Source organism: Canis lupus, chromosome 5 (genome assembly GCF_003254725.2).
Source record: "Canis lupus dingo isolate Sandy chromosome 5, ASM325472v2, whole genome shotgun sequence".
Lineage (NCBI taxonomy): Eukaryota > Metazoa > Chordata > Mammalia > Carnivora > Canidae > Canis > Canis lupus.
Window position 1 is genome coordinate 44,825,991 of NC_064247.1, and position 25,529 is coordinate 44,851,519.

Here is a 25,529-nt window from a genome sequence, read left to right on the forward strand (position 1 = left end):
GGAAGCACCTTGATTTAGGACATATCTCATTAAAGCAATAAGCAAAGACTTCATGGAAGAGATTAGTAGAGGTACAGAAGATTTGAATTTTTCATTACAAAATTACACTCTGAATATGTAATCCAGATTAGAAACTCCTACTAAAGGTAGTTCTCAATTCTCTAGTTAATCAAATATAACAAAATTAATGAAAGAAGGTTCACCACTCTTATTAAATGAAGTACAGGTTAATTTTCAAGTCTGAGCAATTACTTATATCCATATAATATATAATACTATTACATATATGTAATAAATATAACCCACACATGTCCATGTACTTATTTATACATATATATACACACAGAGAGAGACAAGGGAAGAGATTGATTTACATACATTTTCCATTGATCTAAAAGGTTTAAGTATCAGATTTGCTAGAATATTCTTATTTATCATAATACTATTTCAACATGGTTCTATCACATGAAGACTCAAGGACCATATTACATCATCAGAGTACAATCTGCATTGCTATTTTTCAGAAAAGAAGAGTCTCTCAGATTCAGAGAATTGCAGGTTTCTTGGAGATCATTTAGAATGGGAGGATTATGTAAAGATTAAATACTAAAAGGGGCATAGGTTTACTACCCTGCATCCTTTCTTACCTTTGCTCATAGGCCATGAGAATGTTAAATTAAAATTCACAGAAGAAGCACCAATTGAATTGACAGCCAGAACTGTAACAGAATGTGCTTGCTCTGTCCACAGGAAAGTGAATTTAGTGTGATTTCCCACATCTTCTGACCATGTTCCATTGCGGGAAGTATGATGTTTTACCACATATTTTCTCACACTGCACAATGAGTCATTTTTCATCAGAGGCTGTAGTAAACATAAAAATTGATTAGTTTAAGGGCTCCAGTGCTTTTTATACCAACCAAGCTCATGAATTCTTCTTATACATTCCCCACTGGGAGGCAGGGTCAGACCAGGACAAGCCCTGTCTAGTTCAAGGCTGAGGGATGGGATGGTGAGGTAGGATAGGATCCCTCTCTGACCACTGATGCAATAAAGGCATCTGGGTGGGTATGGAACACAGGAGATTTATTTTCTTCCTTTTATTTTTTTCCCTTAAGTCTCAGAGAATAAATCATTTAAAGATAATTAAGTATGGATACAATTAGGACACTTTCATGCCAAGAAGTTTCACACTAATTTTAGAGAAAAGAGAGAACAACAAGGAGTCAAGAGTTTCCTCATTGAAAAAGCAAACAAGGAATAACACTCTAGTTCTATAAACAAGAAAGAGCTGAAAAGATGTTCATCATCATTTATGTTAATCCCAGTAAGATTTATCATTTGTTTTCTTCTAATCTGTTGCTAATTCAAGTTGCAGAAGCTATCAGAATTGTGTATATTGATCGCACCCCAGAATTTCTGTCCCATAGTTTAAAAAAATCATACCAGATCACTGATGATTCCAGTTTAAAATATATGCCTAGTCCAATTCTGCTCTTCCAATCTACAGAGTATTAACAATATGCCCCACTTGCCACATTACCATCACCTGTTTCAAATAAGATTAAGGGCTTTCAGTCCCTTATAAACCTACAGAAAATGACTCTCTACAATAAACTGGAACAGTGCCTCTCAATATATTTTTTTGTCACCAAGAATCTTCTAAGTCAAAAATAATAACAACAACAAAAAAAATACAAACACATATACGTGTATCCCTGCAGGGTGTGGAACAATCTGGGTAGGTGAGGAGTAAGATTTGAGTAAGCATAATCCAGTCCAGCCCTATATCAGGAAACTGAGGCTGAAGAGTCTAAGTGACTTTTACAAAATAATGCTGACTGAGCTCTAATATGTTCAGCTGAGAACAGAATGAAGTTCCCTCCCTCTGTGCCTGGGCCCTCTCCTCATAGCTCTCTGCAATCATATCTCACAACGAAAACAAAATGTGGGGCTGCAGAGCCTAAAAATGACAGGATTCCGAACAACAAAGTAAATCTTTTATGAGTATAAAAATTAAATTTTTTTTTTATAAAAATTAAATTTAAGAATAATATAAAAAGTAGGAATACCTTCCAAAGTAAAGTAACATTTCTCTCTTTTCGGGAGGTATCTTCATCAATCATTCTCCAAAATTCAGGTCCTCTGGTAGGAACTGCAAAACAACAAGCAGCCTAGGTTGTATACATGTTTTCGGAAGGAACCTTTTTTAGTCATATTTGAAACACACCCTTGTGCATTTTTTTTTTTAATTTTTATTTATTTATGATAGTCACAGAGAGAGGGGCAGAGACATAGGCAGAGGGAGAAGCAGGCTCTATGCAGGGAGCCCGACGTGGGATTCGATCCCGGGTCTCCAGGATCGCACCCTGGGCCAAAGGCAGGCGCCAAACCGCTGCGCCACCCAGGGATCCCACCCTTGTGCATTTTTAAGACACATTTACAGAATCTCTACAGACCTTTTATATCCATGATGACTGTGTAGGCTGGACTACTCCAATTACTCCAATATCCCAGCCCATCCAGCCTCTTACAGCGCACCTGAACAGCATAGACTGCACACAGCTCTGGCACCGGGACACTGGCAGATTTCGATTTTGCATCATACACCTCATACATCTGTAAAGTAAGGCCAAACATTAGACTAATCATTACTATCACCTACGTAGCTAACAGGTCCTGAACTGCATTCTACGTACAACCTTAATACTATGCCAAAACTCAGAAAGACCTGATTTTGTGTTTTCTGGCTTGAGAGATATTTGTAGTAGGCTTGGATTATGAGTTTCTTCAAGTTAAGGATTGTCTTAGTCATCTTGTTTCCTTTTCAGGACAAGATCTGGACTGGCCTACAGGCAGCCTCACTCTCCAGTCACTCTTAACTCTGCTACTAATCTCTGTCCACTAATCCTCTAGCCACAAAAACTCACAGTAATTTTAACCTAGTGGTTACATAGTGGTATCTCTGATATTTAGTCTCCTCAATAAGCTGGTAAGCTGTCACATTCCTTTCAGCTAAAATCTTTATTACCTAATGACATAGTTAGGATTCCTGATATTTCTGGATCTTCACAGACTGCCATCTAAAAACTGATGTGGCCAGTCATCATAGCACGCTTACCACTATAGACGTGATTTGGGTTGTTTGATTAAAGCAGCTTCTTCCAAAAAAGTATCTCATTGAACATGCATGTACTAAAGAATATTATTAGATGTTAAAGGAAAAAGGGTTCCTTAGTAAAATGAAATTGTGAAACACAGGATGAAACAAAAGTCACAAATAAATTCACAAATGCTTCTTTAATGCAGGACCTCTCTGAACCTTTAATATGTAACATAATGTGATTCTGTACTAGGAACACTTAGGGATGCCGGGTTTCCTAAGTTGATTCAGCCATGCAATCTTTTGTCAAGGAATACTTTATGGGATCACACTCACTTTGGGAAATGATGGATTGCAGGAAATGTCATTCCTTAGAAGAGTTAGACCCTAAAGCAATCTATTTAACAAAAATGGTTACAGAATACAGGAAGATGTACTTTTATGTCAATAAAATAAATCTTATGCAATACAGTTATTAAAATAGTTGTAAGAAATAACATTTAGTGAGGCAAGCTGAAGACATTTCTAGGTAAAAGGTACCTTCCACTGTACTTCTTTTCCATTTAAGCCGTAGCGAATCTGGAACTTAAGATTATTCTCTGGAAAGACTGGCTTTTCCCAAGATATTTTCAATAATCCAATTTTTACAGTAATTTCTGCTTTCACACTGGATGGAGGCAGCGGTTTCACTAGAAATTTTAAAAATAGTATAATGTAACAGAAATTTAAACAGTGACAATATCTTTAAAATGTCACTATGATGTTAGAACTTTGATACTCAACATTTATTTATTTATTTACTTACTTACTTTTTAAAAGATTTTATTTTATTTATTTGACAAAGAGAGTGTGTGCACACAAGCAGGGGGAGTGGCAGGTAGAGAGAGAGGGAGAAGCAGGACCCTGGGATCACAACCTGAGCTGAAGGCAGATGCTTAACCAACTGAGCCACTCAGGTACCCTTATACTCAGTATTTGTAAAGCAATATCTCTTTCTCAAAGCTTTCTCATTCATTATCTCACTTGATCTCCTATAATTTTATGTGACACATAAAAAAGGATTATCTCTATTTTGCAAATAGATTGATAAAAAAAATCAATACATTGACCATGTCACTCTGCAAGTAACAGAAACTGAGCCATTAGTTCTGCATGCAAAAGATTCCATACTGAACATCTAAGTATCGATAGCATACTCTGTTCTACATAGAGCTTTAATAAAAGGAAAAATATAACACACATTGCATTCATTTCCACATGTGCGAATTTCAAACAGTTCTATTATTAAGTATTTCTAGGCCATGGTCGAGATAGTCTTATAGAGTAAAGCCCTGGTTCTCTATCATCTAAGGAAAAGAGGCTTTTGAAGGACAGAGATAGAGGCAAAGATGATCAGAAGGGCAAGAGCTTTCAAAAAAAATTAAAAAGTAAAAGACAATAAGCAAACTCAAAAAAAAAAAATAAGCAAACTCAACGTATTTGGGAACTAAATGTCCCAAAGTCCCAGAGTACACTAGTGTGAACTCTGAAGCTCTGGACTTCATCAATAATACCTTAGACTGTTGATAACCAAAACCCCTAAACTTTCTCATTACTATAAGAGTTCTCATACTTATTCAATTCTTCACATATGAAGAAGACATTCTTCACCAACAGTAAGATGACACGCATTTTGTCTCCTGGAAAGATAATTTCTCCTCAGAAAAACTATGTATGTTTGAGAGACACTAAGATTGTACTCAACTGAATCATACAGATGTCATATGGATATAATCCATGAATATCTAGTTTATGGAAAGGATGCTTAAAGTACAAGAGTTTGCATGATCCCCACAACACACACACTGGGAAGGTAGGAGGAGCTTTTCACGTTTTATGGGTGATAAAATAGTCACAGAGCACTTACATACATGTCTAGCCCCTGTTCACAAAGTAGTAACAGATTGAGCTGGCATTTGAATCTCCACATTGTTTTCTAGTACTAAGTAGTTAATAGAATCGAACTCCTTATTGTAGTACTGAAAAGAATAACATTGAAGGTTTGGATAGCAGATAGAACTGAATCCATGTTGCATTTGTCACATCTTACATGTGAGATTACATCTGTGCATATTTGTGGAGTAGAGAGTAGTAGAAGGGTTTTCTGCTGTCCCAAGATGTTCAGTTCCAGAGAAGTATTGCTTACACTAAAATCACTTTAAATGTAATCAAACTAAATAGCATGGGGGGGGGAGCGATGTGGAAAATCAATTAATTGGGACTCTATAGTGATTTTTAAAACCGTAACAATTATGATTTTAGGCTATATTTAACAAAATATAAGTTTTAATTCAGATGTATACTAACTATTTGAAAATATAATGAATCAAATATTGATTTCTGGCTTAATTTCTCAACAAAACAGTATATAGCACCAAAAGATATTCTTTTACCTCTGTTGTATAATCATAAATGGGTCATTTCTCAAAGATTTCTCAGCAATATTGGAAGAATATATTATTTACTTCAAGAGCTCTTAACTTTGAAATTAACATATCTTTTTAAAAGAGTAAAGTATCATGATGGATATCATCATCCTTGATCTATTTTCTCTTCTTCAGACTTTAGTTATTTTGAATCCTTCTGCATCCTACATAACCTCACAAATTAAACCCTTGGGTTTACTACTCAGATTACAAAATCCATCACAATACCCAAATTAAATTTTTAAATTGAAAACACCAAATGTTTTCACAAGTATATTAAGAGAAAAACAAAGCACTGCATTACTTAGAATAATATTACTGCTAAATTTTATTCCTAATGATCAATATAACTCACCAGATTATATGCTGAAAATATTCCTATGGCAATAATATTGTGCTATATGTAACTTAAAATAAAATAAAAATGACATAACTTTGTAAGATTGCTTGTCTTCTCAATTCCACTGTAAACATGAAAAAAATGTTTAAATATTGTGTAATCAAAAAATGGTAAAACACAACAGTTTCCATGAGTTAACTTGAATCCAAATCTGCTAGTAAAAATGAAGACACACAACACAGTTTGACATACCCACGGAATCAGGAACCACACACGTTGGTGAAGAGTCAAGTGAACCCAAAGAGTGATTGATTTTAATCCACATTGTATAGCCGGATAATAGAAAGATTGGCTGAAATATGCATTCATAAAAACCATCCCTCCGCAAATGGCAATCTTTGGGTTCAGATATGGGATGAATAGATGGAACATCAGAACAGTAAAGGCTGCTCCTTAAAAGATATGAGAACAGTCAGTTAATATACAACATTGATGAAAGCAGTAAGATATTTGAGAATACCATAGTGTCTGTTCCATCTAAAATAAATGTTCTTATTGGAAAGGCATTTTTGGATTCCCAGCTATATCACAATTTTATATCTGTCCCTAAAAATAGACAATAAACCTTTAAATATTTTATTGTACTAAGTGGAAATGCAAATAAAATAAATGGCATTGCTCTAACAAGGAGATAAGGATCCAATTAGAGGTAGATCCTACAACACTTTGAAAGTTAAGCTAACATTATGCATAAGTGATGCCATTTTAAATGTATAGATCACAAGTATTACTGGGAACATTACCAATTGGTGTCCCCTTTGTTGGGAAAAAAGATAAATCCCTTACTCTTTAAATAGGAATTAAATTCCACCACAAATTGAAGACATAATTGATAGTAAAATATAGATTAATTGATAATGTCCTAATATTTTCTAGTTCAAAGCAATATGATGAAAATAATACCAATTCTTGATTCATATCTGAATCATATGGTTAGATATATAACACATTTTCTCAGAGAAGAAAATTAAGAAAGTAATTTTTATAACTGTCCTGATCCACACTCCACCCCAGAACATACAAAGCATTTCTCTTTTTCTTTGAAGTAGCCCTGCTGCCACTATTTGCTCTGAATATGGCATTTAAATGGTTAAAATTGCAGTTACTGTTTCCATAAATGCTGTAAGGAGGTTACAAGAAAATGAAAAATGTATATTCTTCTGTTTCTCGTTTTCCATTTTTTGTGACATTTTCCCTGCTCATCTCCTCAAAATTACAATCATTGGGGTGTGTGCATGAATGAGTGCTGGGGGGTGGGGGGAAGAGAAGAGAATAAGGCTCGAAGAGTCCTCTGAGGGTAAGAAGAATCGTGACCATGTACCGAAGCACAGTTAATACTCCACTTGGAACGCAAAGGTTAGTGTCTTTGTCATCATGACAGCAACAGCCATTTATTGAAAATTTACCTGTAGAAATTCTATCAATTATAATTAAATGAAATATATCATTAATTCTTGCAGAAATCCTGTAAGTTCTATTATTCTCTCCAGGTTACAGACAAGGAAATCTAAGCTTAAAGAGGTTAAAACACCCGCCCGAGTTACATGCAGGGGCCTCTGTAGTTCTTCTGTAAATGTTAGCAAGATAAATGATGCACAGAGCTTATGTGATGGTCATCCACAAACACCTTTTTTAATGTGAAAAATGTCATGGAAAGAAAGTAAAGACAGATTATAAAAGTAAAATGGAATCCCATAAATATTCTATTGATTTTAAAATACTCATATCAGGTAGGATGAAGTTAGCTATTACTCCCATGTAAGAAATGTAGAAATGGCCCCAGTTTTTCTAATGCTACATAAGAAAAGACTGGTCACTTTAGGAATAGAATTCAGACTGCAGTATTTGAGGAAGGGGATTTGTTTTTCAAGTAGAAAACTTAGATTTTAAAAATAAATGAGGACAAGTGATACAAACTGGAAGACCCCCAATACAAACACAATTTAAGACAGGGTGTTTGAGAACAGTACACATAATTGAAAACCACTATGAGAGATTATAAAAATAAAAATGTATCTACTGTCTCCTAATCAAGAGTGCTATTATTTCAGATGATACTATAGGAAGATGATGCCTTGAATTCTTTTCAAAACAGAGAAGGGTAAAAATAAACAAGCACAAATTACTTTTTATTATAACACTTTACTCCTTAATGTTTCTTTCTTAATCTTTTTTTACTTCTAAAAGTATTGATATTATCTCTCACAATCTTTGCACTACTACCTCTGGCTTTTTTCCAAAATATTAATCTTTAGCAAATGACATTGGACTTCTACAATCATTGCTATTCTCCTCTGGTCAACTCTCTAAGTCAAATTAAAATGTACAGAAGCCAGTTTTTCCTGGATTTCATTCTGTAGTTAAAATGCAATTATGGGACATTAATCAATTATCAGAAAAAAATAATTTGAGGTAAAAAACTACACTTTTTACCTCAATGTGGATTTTTTCAAAAGCCACCAATTTATTTAATCCCTCAAATGTTTTCCAATCAAGTAGATTCCATCTTTCTCTTTCAGGAAGAACATCTACTAGAGGACTGTTATGATGATATTTCTACAGAAAGTCTTATCTCACCATAGCCACAGAAAAAGAAAACAGCAAAAACAATACATACCTATGATACCTCAACTGCAAAGTACTTCCCTCGAGTGATTGGATTGCATTGGTTGACCATCTGCAAGTCATTTTAGTTAAGTACCCATCAGTTTCACATGATATATTGATATTGACATCTATTTAAAACACATTAAAATATTAATACAAAGCAAAAACATCAAACAATTTTTAATGAAAATCACATTTCCTTACATTATCAATGGGACTCTAACATAGGGCCTATCATAACAATTTGCTTGTGGAAGAAAATGAAGAGAAGTTCAGTATTCTTACCAATCACGTATAATTCAGCATAGCGATGGTGGCATTCCTGCTCCTTGCAGCAGTACACTGCATCATAGGTGAACTTCCCTCGAGGCTTGGTAGCATTCAGATTTGGAAAAGTAACTTTGCTAACACGGTCACCCACCATGTTATACTGGCTTTGAGGAATTTTCTCAGCTAAATTCAGCCACCAAACAATCTTTTTTGAGGAAACAATCTTGTTTTCACTTTTATAAATGCAGTGAAAAGAAACATTAGACCCGACACTTGTCAGAATTTTAGGTGGAAAGTATATGACATCTGCAGTATGAGAAGAAAGGGAAAATATCAGAGGAAGACCAAAAACATCCCATCATCCCATTAGGAATTTACGCTATGTGAAAAGATTCATAATGCATTCAAGATCACACTGCCAAAAATAAAATGAGTGTACCAAGAGACTGTGTAACTGTAATTGCCTGGTTATGGAATTGCAGGCACTCCTATTCCCAAAGGACTTGAACATCAAAAATATCTTCAGTATTTTCTAAACATACAGACTTATTATAAAATATCTTTGAATGCATAACTGTCACTTGCTAATTGATAGGCAGAAAATTCATTCAAATAAATATAATTTAATTCCACTATGACACGTTTTCCATCATCTGCATTAAGAATCAGTGAAATTTAGGGCAAGTTCTTGAATCAAATCACTATAAGGCAAAAACCTGAAGAATAAATGGTGGTTGATATTGTTTCATTTGGATATATGAAAATTTCAAATAAACAGGTAGAGTAGAGAAATAGCCTTAAATAAGAAAACCAGTTAGGGATATGTAAAATCAATGCTGTACCAAAGCACCAAAACAGGAAACACTGTAAATACTGATCTGTAATATCTTAAGTTAGTTAACACCAATATGCTGTGGTTAAGGACAAAGAGAACCAATATTTTTCTAAAATATTATTTTTAAGGCCTCTATACTATTCCATACTACTTTTTCCAGCCCCCTATTGTTGGAAACATAGCTTGCCTATAGTTTTAGTTTAGAAACAGAATAGAAGGTAATGATTGTTTACACAGAAGAAATTATTTCTGCTACAATGCATTATAAAAACAGTATATTTCAGTTGTAAAATTTAAGGTAGGCCATTTTCTGATGAAAGAATATGAGTATCTGTTTTCATTTATATCGTCTGGATTGCCCCCAAAACAAAAACAAAAAATTTCATTGGTTCTTATTATTTAAGTTTTTTTATAATAACAGTCTTTATATTTACAACCTATACAAAACATTTGTACTTTGAATGTCTATAGTCAAGCATAAACAGGAAAAATTTTAGTAGCATGAAGTCACTGGCAGAAGCCAGTCCATTAGATTTTTAATCCTAGCCTAGGGTGGCACTCAGGCTTCACTGGGACAATGCTTACTACACACATACCTAGCACAGATCTGAAAGATCATTAACCTACCTTCAATATGCTACACATCTCACTACTGAACTGCTTCAAAAGTCTAAGAGTAATTTTTATCTATTTTTTTTATTTTTTAAAGAGTTTATCTCAGAGAGAGAGAGAGAGAGAGAGCAGGTACATGAGTCGGGGGTCAGGGGGTGGTAGCAGAGGGAAAGGGAGGAGCAGGCTCCTTGCCAAGCAGGGAGTCTAACACGGGGCTTGATCCCAGGACTCAGCGATCATGACCTGAGCTGAAGGCAGACGCTCAACTGACTGAGCCATTCAACCATCCCTAATTTATTTTTTTTAAGAGTATAAATAAGATTTCAAAAGTTAAGCTGAATCTTTTAAAGATACTAAAAAAGGCATTTCACTTCAAAATTGAATGCCTAAGTAAGGCTTAATTGAGAAATACAGTTAAAGTCATAGTATTTGGCATGATTAAATACTAAAATATTAGCTTAAAAAGAAGAAAAACAAGTTATTAAAAACTTGATTTTGTAAAATCTACATTGAATATATAGGAATTGGTAGGAAGTAAATGTTAAATATTTGATTTTCAAAATAGTATAAATGTATATTTTATTCTCATGTGAGATACTATACAATATTTCATTTATAAAATAAGAATTTTCTTCTCATGACTAAGAAATACTTTTGCAGAATCTACACTAAGAATTTCATTAAAAGAAATTCTATTGATATTAGTGAGTTACTTACATGAACATAAATCATGTGTCAAAACATTTTAAAGTTATTTTAAAATGTGTTTATTGGGACGCTTGGGTAGCTCAGTGGCTGAGCATCTGCATGATCCTTGGGTCCTGGGATGGAGTCCTGAATCAGGCTCCCCGTAGGGAGCCTGCTTCTCCCTCTGCCTGTGTCTGTGCCTCTCTTTGTGTGTCTCTCATGAATAAATAAATAAAATCTTTAAAATGTGTTTATTATAGTGCCAGAAAATAGATTTTTAAATTTTCAAAGCAGTTTTCCTATTTTTCTTCAAGGGGAAAATATTTTCCCTAATGCATTACCAGCAATGTCTAGAACGAAATGTTGAAATTGTTTCTCCTCTCCTTTGGCAGCACAAGAATACAATTAAGAAACGTATTACAAGAAGTCAGCACTTCTAAACTTATTTTCAGCATGCAGCATAACTAAAGTACAATATTCTTGGACTTCTTAAGTTCCGGTAAGGTCCTGGATTTTCTTCAGAGTCCAAGATCTCCCAACAGCTAAACAAAGAATCTAGCCAATTCATTTTCAAAAAATCCATAGGATTGCCTTGATTAAAAACTGTCAATGCTTCATTAATTGTGCACTTGGTAGAGAAAGCTTTGATAAATCAATGAATAAAAAGTAGTAGCTATAAAGGTACTGATAATTAGCATCTGTTTGCTCTGGCAGCGATACATCAGACAACCTCTATTCAAAACAAAAAGCAAAAAATAAAAAAATCAGTAACATCCAAATGTTCGGAAATGAATAAAGTAGGTATGCTAATTCATTCTAAATAAGTTAGTGCCTCAACCTTAGACTGTTTCTGTTAGGTGGAGGCCATTGTAGGACCCATCCGTTGATAACAGAGGATAATCCAACAATATTAAATACCTAGATTTAAGAGAGAAGGATCCAAAAAGAAGTCCAAAAGAATAGGAAGCTCCCAAGTTTGGAGAAAGATACTTCACTGGTGCACACCATCCAAGAACAAGCCTCCAGTGCAGTGAGTGCTGGAAGTATCGGAACTGCTCTAAAGGCAACTCAGCAAACCTAAGACCTGAAAAACCCAAGCAACACTGAAACCTCATTTATCAGGAATCATGAAGGAAATGAGGTGTTCCACTGAAATGCTCTATGTAATTAAGCTTACTGCTTATTAGTTCCCAGGATCAATTTTTAGTGACACCAGAAAATGCGCCTACATATACATCGTGTACCTCATCACTGTATTAGTGCGTACAAACATGAACGCTGGAATGAGACTGCCAGCTCTAGACTTTTACAATTTATTTAACCTCTCTAAATCTTGATTTCTTTGTTTATAAAAAGGAAATATTAGTACCTATCTCACAGGGGATAGAGAGGATAAAATGTTAATATACGTAAAGTACTTAGAGCAGTGCTTGAAGCACAGGAAGCACCCCATAACTATCTTTATTGTTATTATTAGTATTATTATTCAGTAGGGAAGTATGAATCTAGTTATACCTTTTACCTGTGATTCAGTACCCACGTATTACATTATTAGATTCTTTTAGAATTTCCCTCTTCTTTAGTCAGGGTAGGTTTTCTAATCTAATTAAGAAGTAAAATTAAAAAAAAAAGAGAAGTAAAATAAAGAAGAAAGCCATCTTCCTGTGAAAGAGAAATATTTCACCAGATGGTACGTAAAGGCAGAAAGCCACAGGCCACTCAGAGTGGGAGTCAGGGTTACTTCCCTCCTCTGCCATCCACTTTACCCCATCCCACTATAAAAAGCCTCCATTGGGCATTCTTTAAAATTTGATGTTGTAATTCATTCCTCTTTACATAATTCACAGCTGCTCATTAAGACCAATTAATCAACAATAAATCACTGAAGGTAGAAAAGGTAACCTTCCTTAGAAAAATTCCAGAAGCTGAGGTGTCAGCACACACATTGTGATGTTCAATAATTATCTGAGGAATCGTGATGAGAAATCCATGTCTTCTAAATCCATTGACACAAGGTTCTTGACTTCCCTGGTGAGAACCAATCCTTCTTATTGCCTAGTACTTTGTTAACTCTTCTGACAAGCTTGCTCATACAATTAGTTATGTATCATGTCAACCTCTCACCTTCATTAGATACTGAGATTTTGAGTATTGAGATTATGGATTTATAAACTATGATTGCAGATACTATTTATTGAGTGATTACGAAGGATTAGGCACTGCAGTGAGCACAGTTGGTACAAGGATTCATTCTATCCCTATAAGAATGTTCCTATTTTGCAATTGGGAAAATTGAGGCAAGGCATAGAAAGGTTAAGAAACTTTTCAAATAAGTGGTGGGGCCTGAAGTTCTATAATATTTTGTCAGACTCCAAGTCAGTGCTCTTAAACCACTAATGCTACTGATTCTTTGACTAATCAATTTTTTTAAAGATTTTATATATTCATTTGACAGAGAGATAGAGGTAGAGAGCACAACTGAGAGGAATGGCAAAGGGAGAGATAGAAGCAGGCTCCCCACTGACCAAGAAGCCAGATGTGGGTCTCGATCCCAAAATCCTGGGATCATGACCTGAACTCAAGGCAGATGCTTAACTGACTGAGCCACCCAGGCAGCCCTGATCAGTACTTTTTAAATAGTAAGTAAACAATAAACAAATTTATTTCATTAAATATGTTGACTATCTGCTTAGTGATTTACAGGGTACTTGCTGTCTCTACATACCCATAATCAACCTGCATGAATTTCAGTAGGAATAATTTTGCTCTTTTGACAGATCAGACAAGTAGGCAAAGGACCATGAAGTGTCCTCCTAGGGTAACAAGTTAGCATATGACAGGGCTGGACTATTCTTAGGCGGCTGGGCCTCTTTGTAAAACACCACCTCAACTTCATGAGAAAGTATTGAATAAACCACAGTTTCTCTGATGTTAAAGACAACTTGAAAAATATGAAAATTGTAAGTGAAAAGTCTCAAAAGCAAGCATCTGTAGTGAAAAGAATTATTTCATTATGTTATTACTTATATTACATAAATGTAATAATTAAATGAAATTTGAATATTTGAAATTTATGTCAAATAAATAGATCTGATTTTAAATGTAAATAAAGGAAATATTGAGACCAGTAATGTTCTGAATTTGTAAATTTGGAACCTTTCTATTAACCCTATATTTTGAATAGGTAAGAGTAATTCAGCAAGATACACAAACATGGGAACTCTTATACAAGTTTTTCATTCACAAATTAACCTGCCAACATTTAAATAAAATATTAATATTGTGTCCCTTCTTTTGGTTTACTGCCACAAAATTTAAGATGCTTATAATAGGCCAAAGGAAATCAGGAAGCATATTCTCCTCTCAATAGGAGCTACTCTTGGGATCCCTGGGTGGCGCAGCGGTTTAGCGCCTGCCTTTGGCCCAGGGCGTGATCCTGGAGACCCAGGATCGAATCCCACGTCAGGCTCCTGGTGCACGGAGCCTGCTTCTTCCTCTGCCTGTGTCTCTGCCTGTCTCTCTCACTGTGTGCCTATCATAAATAAATAAATAAAAAAAAAATAGGAGCTACTCTTACAAAACCTACCTTGTGTGATAAAGATAAGAGGGGTGCTCCAGTCACCCCAGATTCCTGGGCCATCCAGTTTCTTGCCTCTCACTTGAACTTCGTATGAAGACCCAGGAAGCACACTGTCTATTAGCAGAGATGTAGCTGAGACAATTTCATTAGCCTGTTAAACATGAAAAATGAAAACATCAGAGCATCAAGTTGACACAGAACCTTTATCAAAATGGAGAACAAGCAGTCCTAAGAAATTTCAAAGAATTAAAGGCTTTAGAATAGTTAGCTGGCCACAGTGGGATTTAACCAAAATCAGTAACCAATAACAAATGTTGGGACACCTGGGGGGCTTAGTGGTTGAGCGTCTGCCTTCGTCTCAGGTCATGATCCCAGGGTCCTGGGATTGAGTCCCTGCATCAGGCTCCCCACAGGGAGCCTGCTTCTTCCTCTGCCTATGTCTCTACTGTCTCTCTCTCTGTTTCATGAATAAAAAAATAAAATCTTAAAAAAAAAAATGTTTGCACCTTTGTCAATAAAATTTTAAGTAGCCCATGAGTGCAAGAAGAAAATCATAATGACAATCAGCAGATATTTTTAACTGAATGATAATGAATATTGACCTTGCAAAATTTGACAGGTATGGCTAAAGTCAATGGGGAGTTTTAAGCCACGGCTAACATCTATATTACACATGTGGTAGAAAATGATGAGCAGGAATGGACTGAGAATTATAAACATTCCTAGAGGAAACTGTCACAGAGGAGGGCATGAATAATTTCAAGAATCTGAACCCAAAGATAAGCTATAATAAATCAAAATACAGATTGAAAACTAGAGGGAAAATATTTAAGAGACCTAATTCTGCATAAAACAACCACTACTAAGAATTGCTTAGCAAATAAATTCTGTTTTCCAGCCTTGTCCTCTGTTTTTTTTTTTTTTTTCCCTACATGACACTAAGGATTCCTTTTCTGCTCTCTATGAAAATAAAATCTTAAAAAAAAATAGGCCCAGAGCTTAAAAGACAGGTGTTTACTTCCAAATTATATAACAAATGCTATAGTCCATGACCTTCTCCTTTTCCTCTCCTATTCCTTTTTGACTCATCCACTGCTACTCTTGCCCTCACTCACTCTCCCGGCCTCTCCCTTCTCATCCAGCTTAAGGGTCTCTGACTTGCTGTTGTCTCTATTTGGAAACTAATTCCCCCAGATATCTACATCACCAACCTCCTTCAAGTCCTCACTCAAATGTCACCTTCTCAATGAGGTCTTCCTCATCTCCACTTAATATTAAAACCTATAGCACCAGTACCCTCAAACTCCTTTGTCCAGTTAGCTCTACCATCCAGTATATCCTGGTGCAAATAGAACAATTCCAAGCACTTAGTGGGTACTCAATAAATACTGAAAGAATGAGAAAATAATTTCACACACTTTTCATTACAAATGAAAGCACTGCCTGTATATAAATACACTGAACAATAAAAAAAAAAAGTTTGAGGGACACCTGGGTGGCTCAGTTGGTTAAGTGTCTGACTCGTGATTTCAGCTCAGGTCATGATCTCAAGGTCGTGACATCCAGCCCTGCGTCATAGGACAACTCCACACTCAGTGGGGAGTCTGCTTGGATTTTCTTTCTTCCCCTTCCCCTCCCCCCACCCATTTGCTCTCTCTCTCAAATAAATCTTTTTTTTTTTAAGTTTGAATTGTAAAATAAAAAACCAGAGCTCTGTAAGTGAAAAAAATAACTATTAACTAAAGTTTCTATAACTGGACTTCTGTAGTTATTTAGCTGTGTGTGTAAGGAAGAGGGAACTAGAGGGAGAGGGAGAGACAAAGAAAGATACTAATCTACGTAAACTTCTTTTTGGAAGAGGAACCTTCTCTGGCAATAAATTCTGGGAAGAATTTGTCACAGTCCTCAACATATAACACGCATCCATAGGTAAGAGAGATTGTGCAACATCAAACAATTTTTCTAAAAGGATTTTACCAAAGATGCAGACATGCTGTTCAGGTGTTCATTTCCTATGCTGATCTTAAATGAAAGCCAATGATATAATATTAAATTACAGTTGATTCTGCTCTAGAAGGACCATGTATATTTGGCATGCAACGGGCATTTTCTTTTTTCTTTTTTTTTAAGATTTTATTTATTTATTCATAAGAGACATACAGAGGGAGGCAGAGACATACGCAGAGGGAGAAGCAGGCTACATGCAGAGCCTGCACAACCCCAGGATCACGACCTGAGCTGAAGGTAGATGCTCAACCACTGAGCCACCCAGGTACCCTGCAAAGGGCATTTTCTATGAGACTTAGAAAGCATCTCATCTTTACTTGCTTCTCAACTTTTCATTTTATTTTCTAAAATATACTTACTTTTCTCACATTTGTTGAAGAATTCTCTGAATATCTCACTTGATATTGAAGTTGAAATGGTACTAATGTTGGGCTGGACCAAGAAATCTTTAAATTGCCCGTATCTGTGATCTCCATATGCAAACCTAATGGTGGATCAGGCTTCACTTAAGGAAAAAAAGAACATTTTTAAGTCAAGCAATTTTCATGATAATCATAAAATATAGTCAAAATGAATTTTTAGCATTTCCCATTCTTTCAACTACTTAAAAGGTGACCTTATTCAAAGGCTAATTATACAAGCAAAATATTAGGTCTCCTTGTACCTTTCCATAGCAACCCATGTATACCCATTTCCTCTCTCAAGTGGTAATAAGTATAAATCAGTAATGAGGTTGTTTTGATAAGCATAAATTCCTGCTGTAAAAAATGTCTGCTAACCTTATTTAACCTAGCATTCCCCAAACTTCCAGAATTCCCCCACCATACTCACACACTGATTTAGTGGGTGACAAGAAAGAACAGCATTTTGCAGGACAGTACTTGGAAAATGCATACTTAGTTTGCATGCAAAAATGCATGCAAATATGCATGCAAAATTCAGCAAGTCTATTAACTTTGAAATATAATCTAGACACATCTACTCAAAAAATCCACAGTATGCATATTTTACATGCAATAAACATAGCATTTGCAGGCCCTGGCTTGTCACCAGAAATGTGGATAGAGTTTCTTAGCCTAACAATGTGTTTAACTTGGTAAATGATTTGAGTTCATGTGTATATGCATGTGTTCATATATGAATATTCATTTGTTTATAGGTTGTACGTGTGTGTATATAGTTTTAAACACACATAACCTTTACATTATTTGTAGAAACAATGTAAACCTCTTACAATAAAAGATTAAATAAATAATGGTTTATCCCTATAAGGGAAATCTATGCAACCTTTAAAAATCATATTGGAGAAGAATACCGAAAATGTTTAAGATTTTTAGTTTTAAAAGTTTATTAAACACCATTTATACTTTTAGTTCCTGATTTGTTAAAATTAACAAATAAAAGTATATTTACAAATATATATAAAATAGAAACAAAATGCCAAAATGATAGAAAATAGATGATGCATTTCTCTTTTCTGTGCATCTCTGTTTTTTCAAGATTCTATTTATTTTATTTTTAAGATTTTATTTATTTATTCATAGAGATGCAGAGACACAGGCAGAGGGAGAAGCAGGCACCATGCAGAGAGCCTGACTGTGGGACTCAATCCAGGGTCTCCAGGATCATGCCCTGGGCTGCAGGTGGCGCTAAACCGCTGCGCCACCAGGGCTGCCCTGTTTTTTTCAAGATTTTAAATAGCAGGACTTAACATATGTAGAAATAATCATTACACTGAAATGCTGGCTGATTTAAATTTTATTTATCAAGAACTAAAGTGGCATATTATTATTAACATACTATATCTTCGAAAATTTAGACATAGTTTTTGTCTTGAGTCAAAATTTATAAAGCTTTTACTTTATGTGACATATTATAAATTTTAGTTACTTTAAAGCACAAACACTAAAGTCTAGAAATAATAGGTGAAATTAGTTGAGTTCTCATGATCAAAAAGAAAACAAAACAAAAACATCAAACAGAAATCATGTAATTAGGGGTGCCTGGGTGGCTCAGTTAGTTAAGTGGCTGCCTTTGGCTCAGGTCATGATCCCAGCGTCCTGGGATTGAGCCCTATATCAAGCTCCCTCCTCAGTGGGGAGTCTGTTTCTCCCTCTCCCTCTGCCTCTTCCCCTCAGCTTGTGCTCTCTCTCTCTCTCTCTCAAATAAAAACTAAAATAAAATAAAGAAATAATAGAAATCATGAAATTATAAACTATCGTATATTTCCTGCCTGCATACATATGTACCTTAATATTAGAAATCTAAAAACAAATCATTCACTGGATCACCCATGTCCCCAGTCTTAGATATACTGCCATCTACCTGCTTCTTTCAGAGTATTATTCCTTGAAAAAGTTGGCACTACTCACTCTCCCCACTTTGTGTTCCATTTTCCTAATCAACCTACTGTGATCAGGTCTTCCTTCTCAGCAATCCACCAAAACTTCTCTGTCAAAGTCATCATCCTTTGCCAAATACAATGCCAGTTGTCCGATGCATTTTACTCCATTTGTCAGTGGCATTCCACAGCTGCTCACTCTGTTTCCACATGGCTTCCAGGCCACCAACCTGGCCACCAACCTCTTTTACTCCTCTTTTCTCTCTGATTGCCTCAGTCTTTCTCTCACTGAACTCTAAGTGGATGATCTCAGGCAGTCCCATAAACATCTATATGCCAGATACTCCCATATATATCTTTCCTGAACTCTACGATCATATGTCTAACTGTCTACTCAGCATCTCTTGGATATCTATAAGCATCTCAAAAATAATGTGTCACATACCTGATCCTCCCTAAATTTCCCCATCTTAGTATCTGGTACCACTATTCACTGACATGCTCAGGGCCAAGTCTGAATGTTATCCTTGGTTCTTCTCTGCCCATACTCTACACCCAATCCACTAGAAATTTTGGTCAGCCCCATCTCCCAAATGAATCTCAACTATGATCATTTCTTTACTTCTCTACAGCTACATTCCTAAACCAGCTAGATCATTCCAGTTAGCCTCCTGTCTGAGCCTTCTGATTTCAGTCTTGTAACTATTATTCTTCTTTTCCCCATTGATTTCCTTCTTCACATGTCAAGTAAATTTTAAATATACACACAGACAAAACACACACAGACACACACACCTGAAAATACCACTCTATTGGTTCAAAACTTCCCCTGTAATTAGAATAAAATCTAAACTCTATAGCCTGGCCTACCATATGACCTGAATCCAATACCTCTGACCACATCTTCCAAACATTCCCCTGCCTTATTCACTCTAAGCACAAAGGTTTTCTCTTTGGTTCCTCCAACTTCCAAGCTCAGTCCATTTCAGAGGTTTTATGGGTGCTATTTTTCCTGCTTGAGGCACCTTTTGCTCTGGATTTTTGCATGGCTATCTCTTTTTTACATTCAACCCAAATGCTATCTCTTTAACAGGTCTTCTTTGACCTCCATAGCTGAAATAACAGTCCTTACACCTACCTGGCCCTCTCCATGTCTTATTTCTTTTGTGGCACTTAAAATTTTAGGACATTATCATATGTGCCCAAGTATAAGGAAAATTTTTTTTCTCAAAAGATTATCCCTGGGCAGCCCCTGTGGCACAGCAGTTTAGTGCCGCCTTCAGCCCAGGTGTGATCCTGGGATCGAGTCCCATGTCGGACTCCCTACATGGAGCCTGCTTCTCCCTCTGCCTGTGTCTCTGCCTCTCTCTGTGTGTCTGTCGTGAATAAATAAATAATGTTTAAAAAAATATTATTCCTGAGGAAAAGACAAAATTTAAGTTTCTTACAAACTCTATCATAGCACCTTCTCTTAACTATTTTTTTAAATATTTAATTAAATTTTGGCTCTAAATGTTTCTAAAAATCACCTGACAGAATTAGTTTTTAAAAGAGAACATAACAATATTTTATAAATTTCATATATATTTTTCCTGTGGTATAACTTCATGACAGAATTCCTTAGATGACATTTTAATCATGTTGTAGAGACCACAAATATAACCCTAGAGAACAAATTATTTGAAAATCCTAATGTTAAAATATGATGTCATGCAGATTCAAAAAGTGGCATATCCCCAGTAACTTAGAAGGAAATGACAGTGAAGTTTGTAGAAAAACTTTGTGTGAGATACTTGGAAAAGTGGCTCTAGTGTCACTAGACATCTACTGATGCTAAGATGCATGCAAAGAGTTTATATATAATGGTCTCAGGAAATAGGGAAAATAGTAACGCTGTTAAGTTATATGTTATATATAAAATACATACCTATATAAAAGTAAGTTAATAAATTAAATATTTTAAGTGAACATGGCCTATATTATTCACATTTGTAATCATATGTTCAAGCTGATCAAAAGAAACTGAGAATCTTTGCACTAAAAATATGTGATGGCACTACCTATTTGGATTTTTCTTACAATCAGATTTGTATAGCAAATTATTTAGTTGTTTACTTTTTTATTGTTTCTCTCTGCTCACTATTGTTTGTCTCTGGTTTTTGAGGCAGGAACTTTGTCTCATTCACCATTGTTTCCCCAACTCCTAGATCAGTGGCTGACATACATGAGCTTCTAAGAAATATTTATTGAAGGAATAAAAAAAAGTATAAAATAAAGATAAAAAAATAAACTTCTAATTACTTTTAGAAATTGTTATCTGACCAGTGAAAAAGTAACAACCAAATAATACATATCATTTAGACAGATCCAAGACTGAAAGAAAAACTGTTCTTAAGAAAGAATTTAAGGGGGGGCCTCAATGACTCAGTCAGTTAAGTAAGTGTCCAATTCTTGGTTTCTGCTTAGGTCATGATCTCAGAGTCATGAGATCAAGACCTTCATCAGACTGCATGCTCAGTGAAGAATCTGCTTAAAAAGTCTCTCTCTGCCTCTCCCCTCACTCGCACTTGCACACACTCTCTCTCCCTCTCTAAAATAAATAGGTAAATCTTTAAAAAAGAAAGAACTGAAGTTATAATTGCAGAGATATCTATACTACTGTGAAAACATTCTAGAAGCCGCTTTTAATATTCCCAGTTCTACATTTGCTGTCCTTACCACATTGGTCAAAGTAAGATAAGCTATTGAAAAATTTTGTACACAATATTTAACCTGTTTGTATGACTGATGTTTAGATCTATTACCTTTCTAATGCACAACTTACCAACATTTATGGGCTTAACTGACATTAGAGGTGACTGAAAATTTATTCCACCCAACGTGATTTTCAAATACATAAGAAGAGTGTGGTTGAGTTTGGCTGTTGGCACAGGCACATGGCATTCACAGCTGTCATGAACACTGCAGTTGCATGGAACAATCTGAAAACTTCCCTTCTGGGGGACTGGAGGTGACTCTTCTAAAACTTCAGGCCTATGTGAAAAAGGAAGAGCTAAATATCAGCACAGATGTGACAGGACTGGATTTATTTAAACTATATGACAAAAATCCAAACTGAGGTGAACTATTCTGGACATCCAGCTTAAATGGCATCTAGAAAAAACAGGGTACATTATATCAGAAACACAAAGAAAGGGTTAAAGCAGGTTAGCCATTAGAAATAATAGCAGGAAGAAAATAGTGAAGCAACAGTGAAGTACTAAAAGGAAAGAAAAATTGCGATCCTAAAACTCTATACCCAAAATATCTTTCAAAATAAACATGAAATAAAGGCTTTTTTCAGGCATACCAAAATTGAAAATATTTGTCACTATCAGGTCTGCATTATAAAAAAAATGCCAAAGACAGTCAATCATACAAAAAGGAAATGGTAGCAGATGGAAGTCTGATTCTATACAAAGAACTGAAAATAGCTTTAAAAGGGTAAATAGTTACTGACTGCTTAAAGCAAAAATAATACCATGTAGTGTAGAGTTTATAACACAGGTAGAAGTAAAATGTATGACACTGGCTCCCAGTTTGGGGGCAAGAGACATAATGTAAGCATGCAGTTTTAATGTTCTCATACTATACATTAATTGATATAAAATTACTTAAAGGTACATCAGTTAGATTATAATAAGTTAAAAACCTATATCATAAATCCTAAAGCAATTGTTAAAATAATAAAACAAGGGGTTATAGCTAAAGAACCACAATGATCAAGCTAACAGAGTATTGGTATAAAGACAGAAAAACAGATTAATGGAACAGAATAGAGACCAACACCTATATGGGCAACCAGCTTTCTACAGGGATACAGAGCTTTCTCTCTGTGAAGAAATGGTAATCTTCTCATTAAGTTGTGCTGAACAATGGGATATCTATATGCAAAACAAAACAAATTTCAATCCATACTCACACCAGATTCAAAAATTAATTCAAAATGGATCATCAGTTCAAACGAGAAACCTAAAGCCATAAAACTTCAAGAACATGGGGACAAAAATGTGTGACCTTGAGTAAGGTAACATTTCCTTAGATGCAACACCAAAACCATGATCCATAAAAGAACAAATTGATAAACTGGACTCTTACCAAGATTGAAAACTCTATTTTTTGAAAGAAAGACACTATGGAGCAACAAAAAGACAAGCCATATACTGAAAGAATATATTTCCCAATTATTTATCTGATAAAGTACTTGTCTTCAGAAGATATAAAGAATGCTCAAAACTCAATAAAACAATACAATTAAAAAACAGGCGAAGATTTCACCATGCACTCAGCCATAGAAGATAAACACATGAAAATAAGCATGTGAAAAGAAGCCCAAGATCATTAGTCATTTAGGAAATGCAAATTAAGACCACAATGATACCACTATCCACCTTTTAGAATGGCTAAAATTTCAGAAGTTAATTAATGGAAGTGAAGAAATTAGAACTCTAATGCACTGCCAGTGGGAATGTAAAATGGTACCACTTTGTAAAAACAGTTTAGTAATTTCTTAAGTTGTTAAAATTACACCTATCATAGGATTTACACATTCTATCTCAGGTATTCATCCAAGAGAAATGAAAGCCTATGTCCTTTCAGAGACTCATGCACAAACGAACACAGAGACTTACAGCAGCTTTATTTGTAACAGCCAAAAATGGTAAGTGACTCAAATGTCTATCAACAGGTGAATGGATAAACAAATTGTGGCATATCCATATAATGGAATGCTACTTCACAATGGAAAGGAATGAACTGAAACAGTCAACAAAACTAAAAGACAACCTACAGAATGGGAGAAGATATTTGCAAATGACGTATCAGATAAACGGCTAGTATCCAAGATCAATAAAGAACTTATTCAATTCAACAGCAAAGAAACAATCCAATAATGACATGAGCAAAAGACATGAACAGAAATTTCACCAAAGAAGACATAGACATGGCCAACAAGCACGTGAGAAAATGCTCTGCATCACTGGCCATCAGGAAAATACAAATCAAAACCACAATGAGATACCACCTCACACCGGTGAGAATGATAAAAATTAACAAGACAGGAAACAACAAATGTTGGAGAGGATGTGGAGAAAAGGGAACCCTCTTGCACTGTTGGTGGGAATGTGAACTGGTGCAGCCACTCTGGAAAACTGTGTGGACGTTCCTCAAAGAGTTAAAAATAGAACTACCCTACGACCCAGCAATTGCACTGCTGGGGATTTACCCCAAAGATACAGATGCAGTGAAACGCCGGGACACCTGCACCCCGATGTTTATAGCAGCAATGGCCACAATAGCCAAACTGTGGAAGGAGCCTCAGTGTCCATCAAAAGATAAATAGATAAAGGAGATGTGGTCTATGTATACACTGGAATATTACTCAGCTAGTAGACATGACAAATACCCACCATTTGCTTCGATGTGGAGGGACCTGGAGGGTATTATGCTGAGTGAAGTAAGTCAATCAGAGAAGGACAAACATTATATGGTCTCATTCATTTGGGGAAGATAAAAAATAGTGAAAGGGAATAAAGGGGAAAGGAGAGAAAATAAGCGGGAAATATCAGAGAGGGTGACAAAACATGAGAGACACCTAACTCTGGGAAACGAACAAGGGGTGGTGGAAAGGGAGGTGGGCGGTGGGATGGGGTGACTGGGTGACAGGCACTGAGGGGGGGCACTTGACGGGATGGGCACTGGTTGTTATGCTATATGTTGGCAAATCGAACTCCAATAAAAAAATATATCAAAAAGGAAAGGAATGAACTACTAGTGGATGCACACAATATTAATGAATCTGAAAATAATCGTGCTGTATGAAAGCATGACAAAAGTACTGTATGATCACATTTATATAAAATTCTATAAAATACCAAGTAACCTGGGTAACAATGCAGATCATTCATTACTTGGGGACAATGGAGGGTGATGAGAGTGGTAGGGTGCCACAGATACAGGCGGTGGATGGTGTTACAAAGGGGCAGTAAGCAATTCTGTGATTGGTAGTATATTCATTTTCTTTATTAGGGTTGACGATTTTATGAGTGATTTCACATACCAAAACTTACCAAGTTTAAACCTTAAATATATAATAAAACTGTAAAATTCCCCTGGGAAGCCATCTGGCCCTGGACTCTTGTGTCTTGGGAGGTTTTTGATGACTGCTTCAATTTCCTCCCTGGTTATTGCACAGAGGAAGACATAGACATGGCCAACATGCATATGAGAAAATGCTCTGCATCACTTGCCATCAGGGAAATACAAATCAAAACTACAATGAGATACCACCTCACACCAATGAGAATGGGGAAAATTAACAAGGCAGGAAACAACAAATGTTGGAGAGGATGCGGAGAAAAGGGAACCCTCTTACACTGTTGGTGGGAATGTGAACTGGTGCAGCCACTCTGGAAAACTGTGTGGAGGTTCCTCAAACAGTTAAAAATATACCTGCCCTACGACCCAGCAATTGCACTGGTTGGGGATTTACCCCAAAGATACAAAAGCAATGAAACGCCGGGACACCTGCACCCCGATGTTTATAGCAGCAATGGCCACGATAGCCAAACTGTGGAAGGAGCCT

At 35.7% G+C, this 25,529-nt stretch overlaps 1 protein-coding gene across 5 annotated transcripts in view; it reads right to left on the reverse strand.

Annotated features, from left to right (window-relative positions):
* Nucleotides 1-25,529, reverse strand: part of LEPR (leptin receptor) — a 93,799-nt gene that overhangs the window by 25,603 nt on the left and 42,667 nt on the right. For all 5 annotated transcript variants that reach the window (XM_025427997.3, XM_025427999.3, XM_025428000.3 and 2 more), the window contains 10 exons: nucleotides 21,732-21,940; nucleotides 16,926-17,071; nucleotides 14,566-14,710; nucleotides 8,861-9,151; nucleotides 8,586-8,703; nucleotides 6,161-6,360; nucleotides 3,644-3,792; nucleotides 2,460-2,619; nucleotides 2,073-2,155; nucleotides 648-864 (listed from right to left, as the gene is read on the reverse strand). In XM_025427997.3, the coding sequence (XP_025283782.1) occupies nucleotides 648-864; nucleotides 2,073-2,155; nucleotides 2,460-2,619; nucleotides 3,644-3,792; nucleotides 6,161-6,360; nucleotides 8,586-8,703; nucleotides 8,861-9,151; nucleotides 14,566-14,710; nucleotides 16,926-17,071; nucleotides 21,732-21,940 (1,718 nt within the window). The remainder of the gene's footprint in view (nucleotides 1-647; nucleotides 865-2,072; nucleotides 2,156-2,459; nucleotides 2,620-3,643; nucleotides 3,793-6,160; nucleotides 6,361-8,585; nucleotides 8,704-8,860; nucleotides 9,152-14,565; nucleotides 14,711-16,925; nucleotides 17,072-21,731; nucleotides 21,941-25,529) is intronic.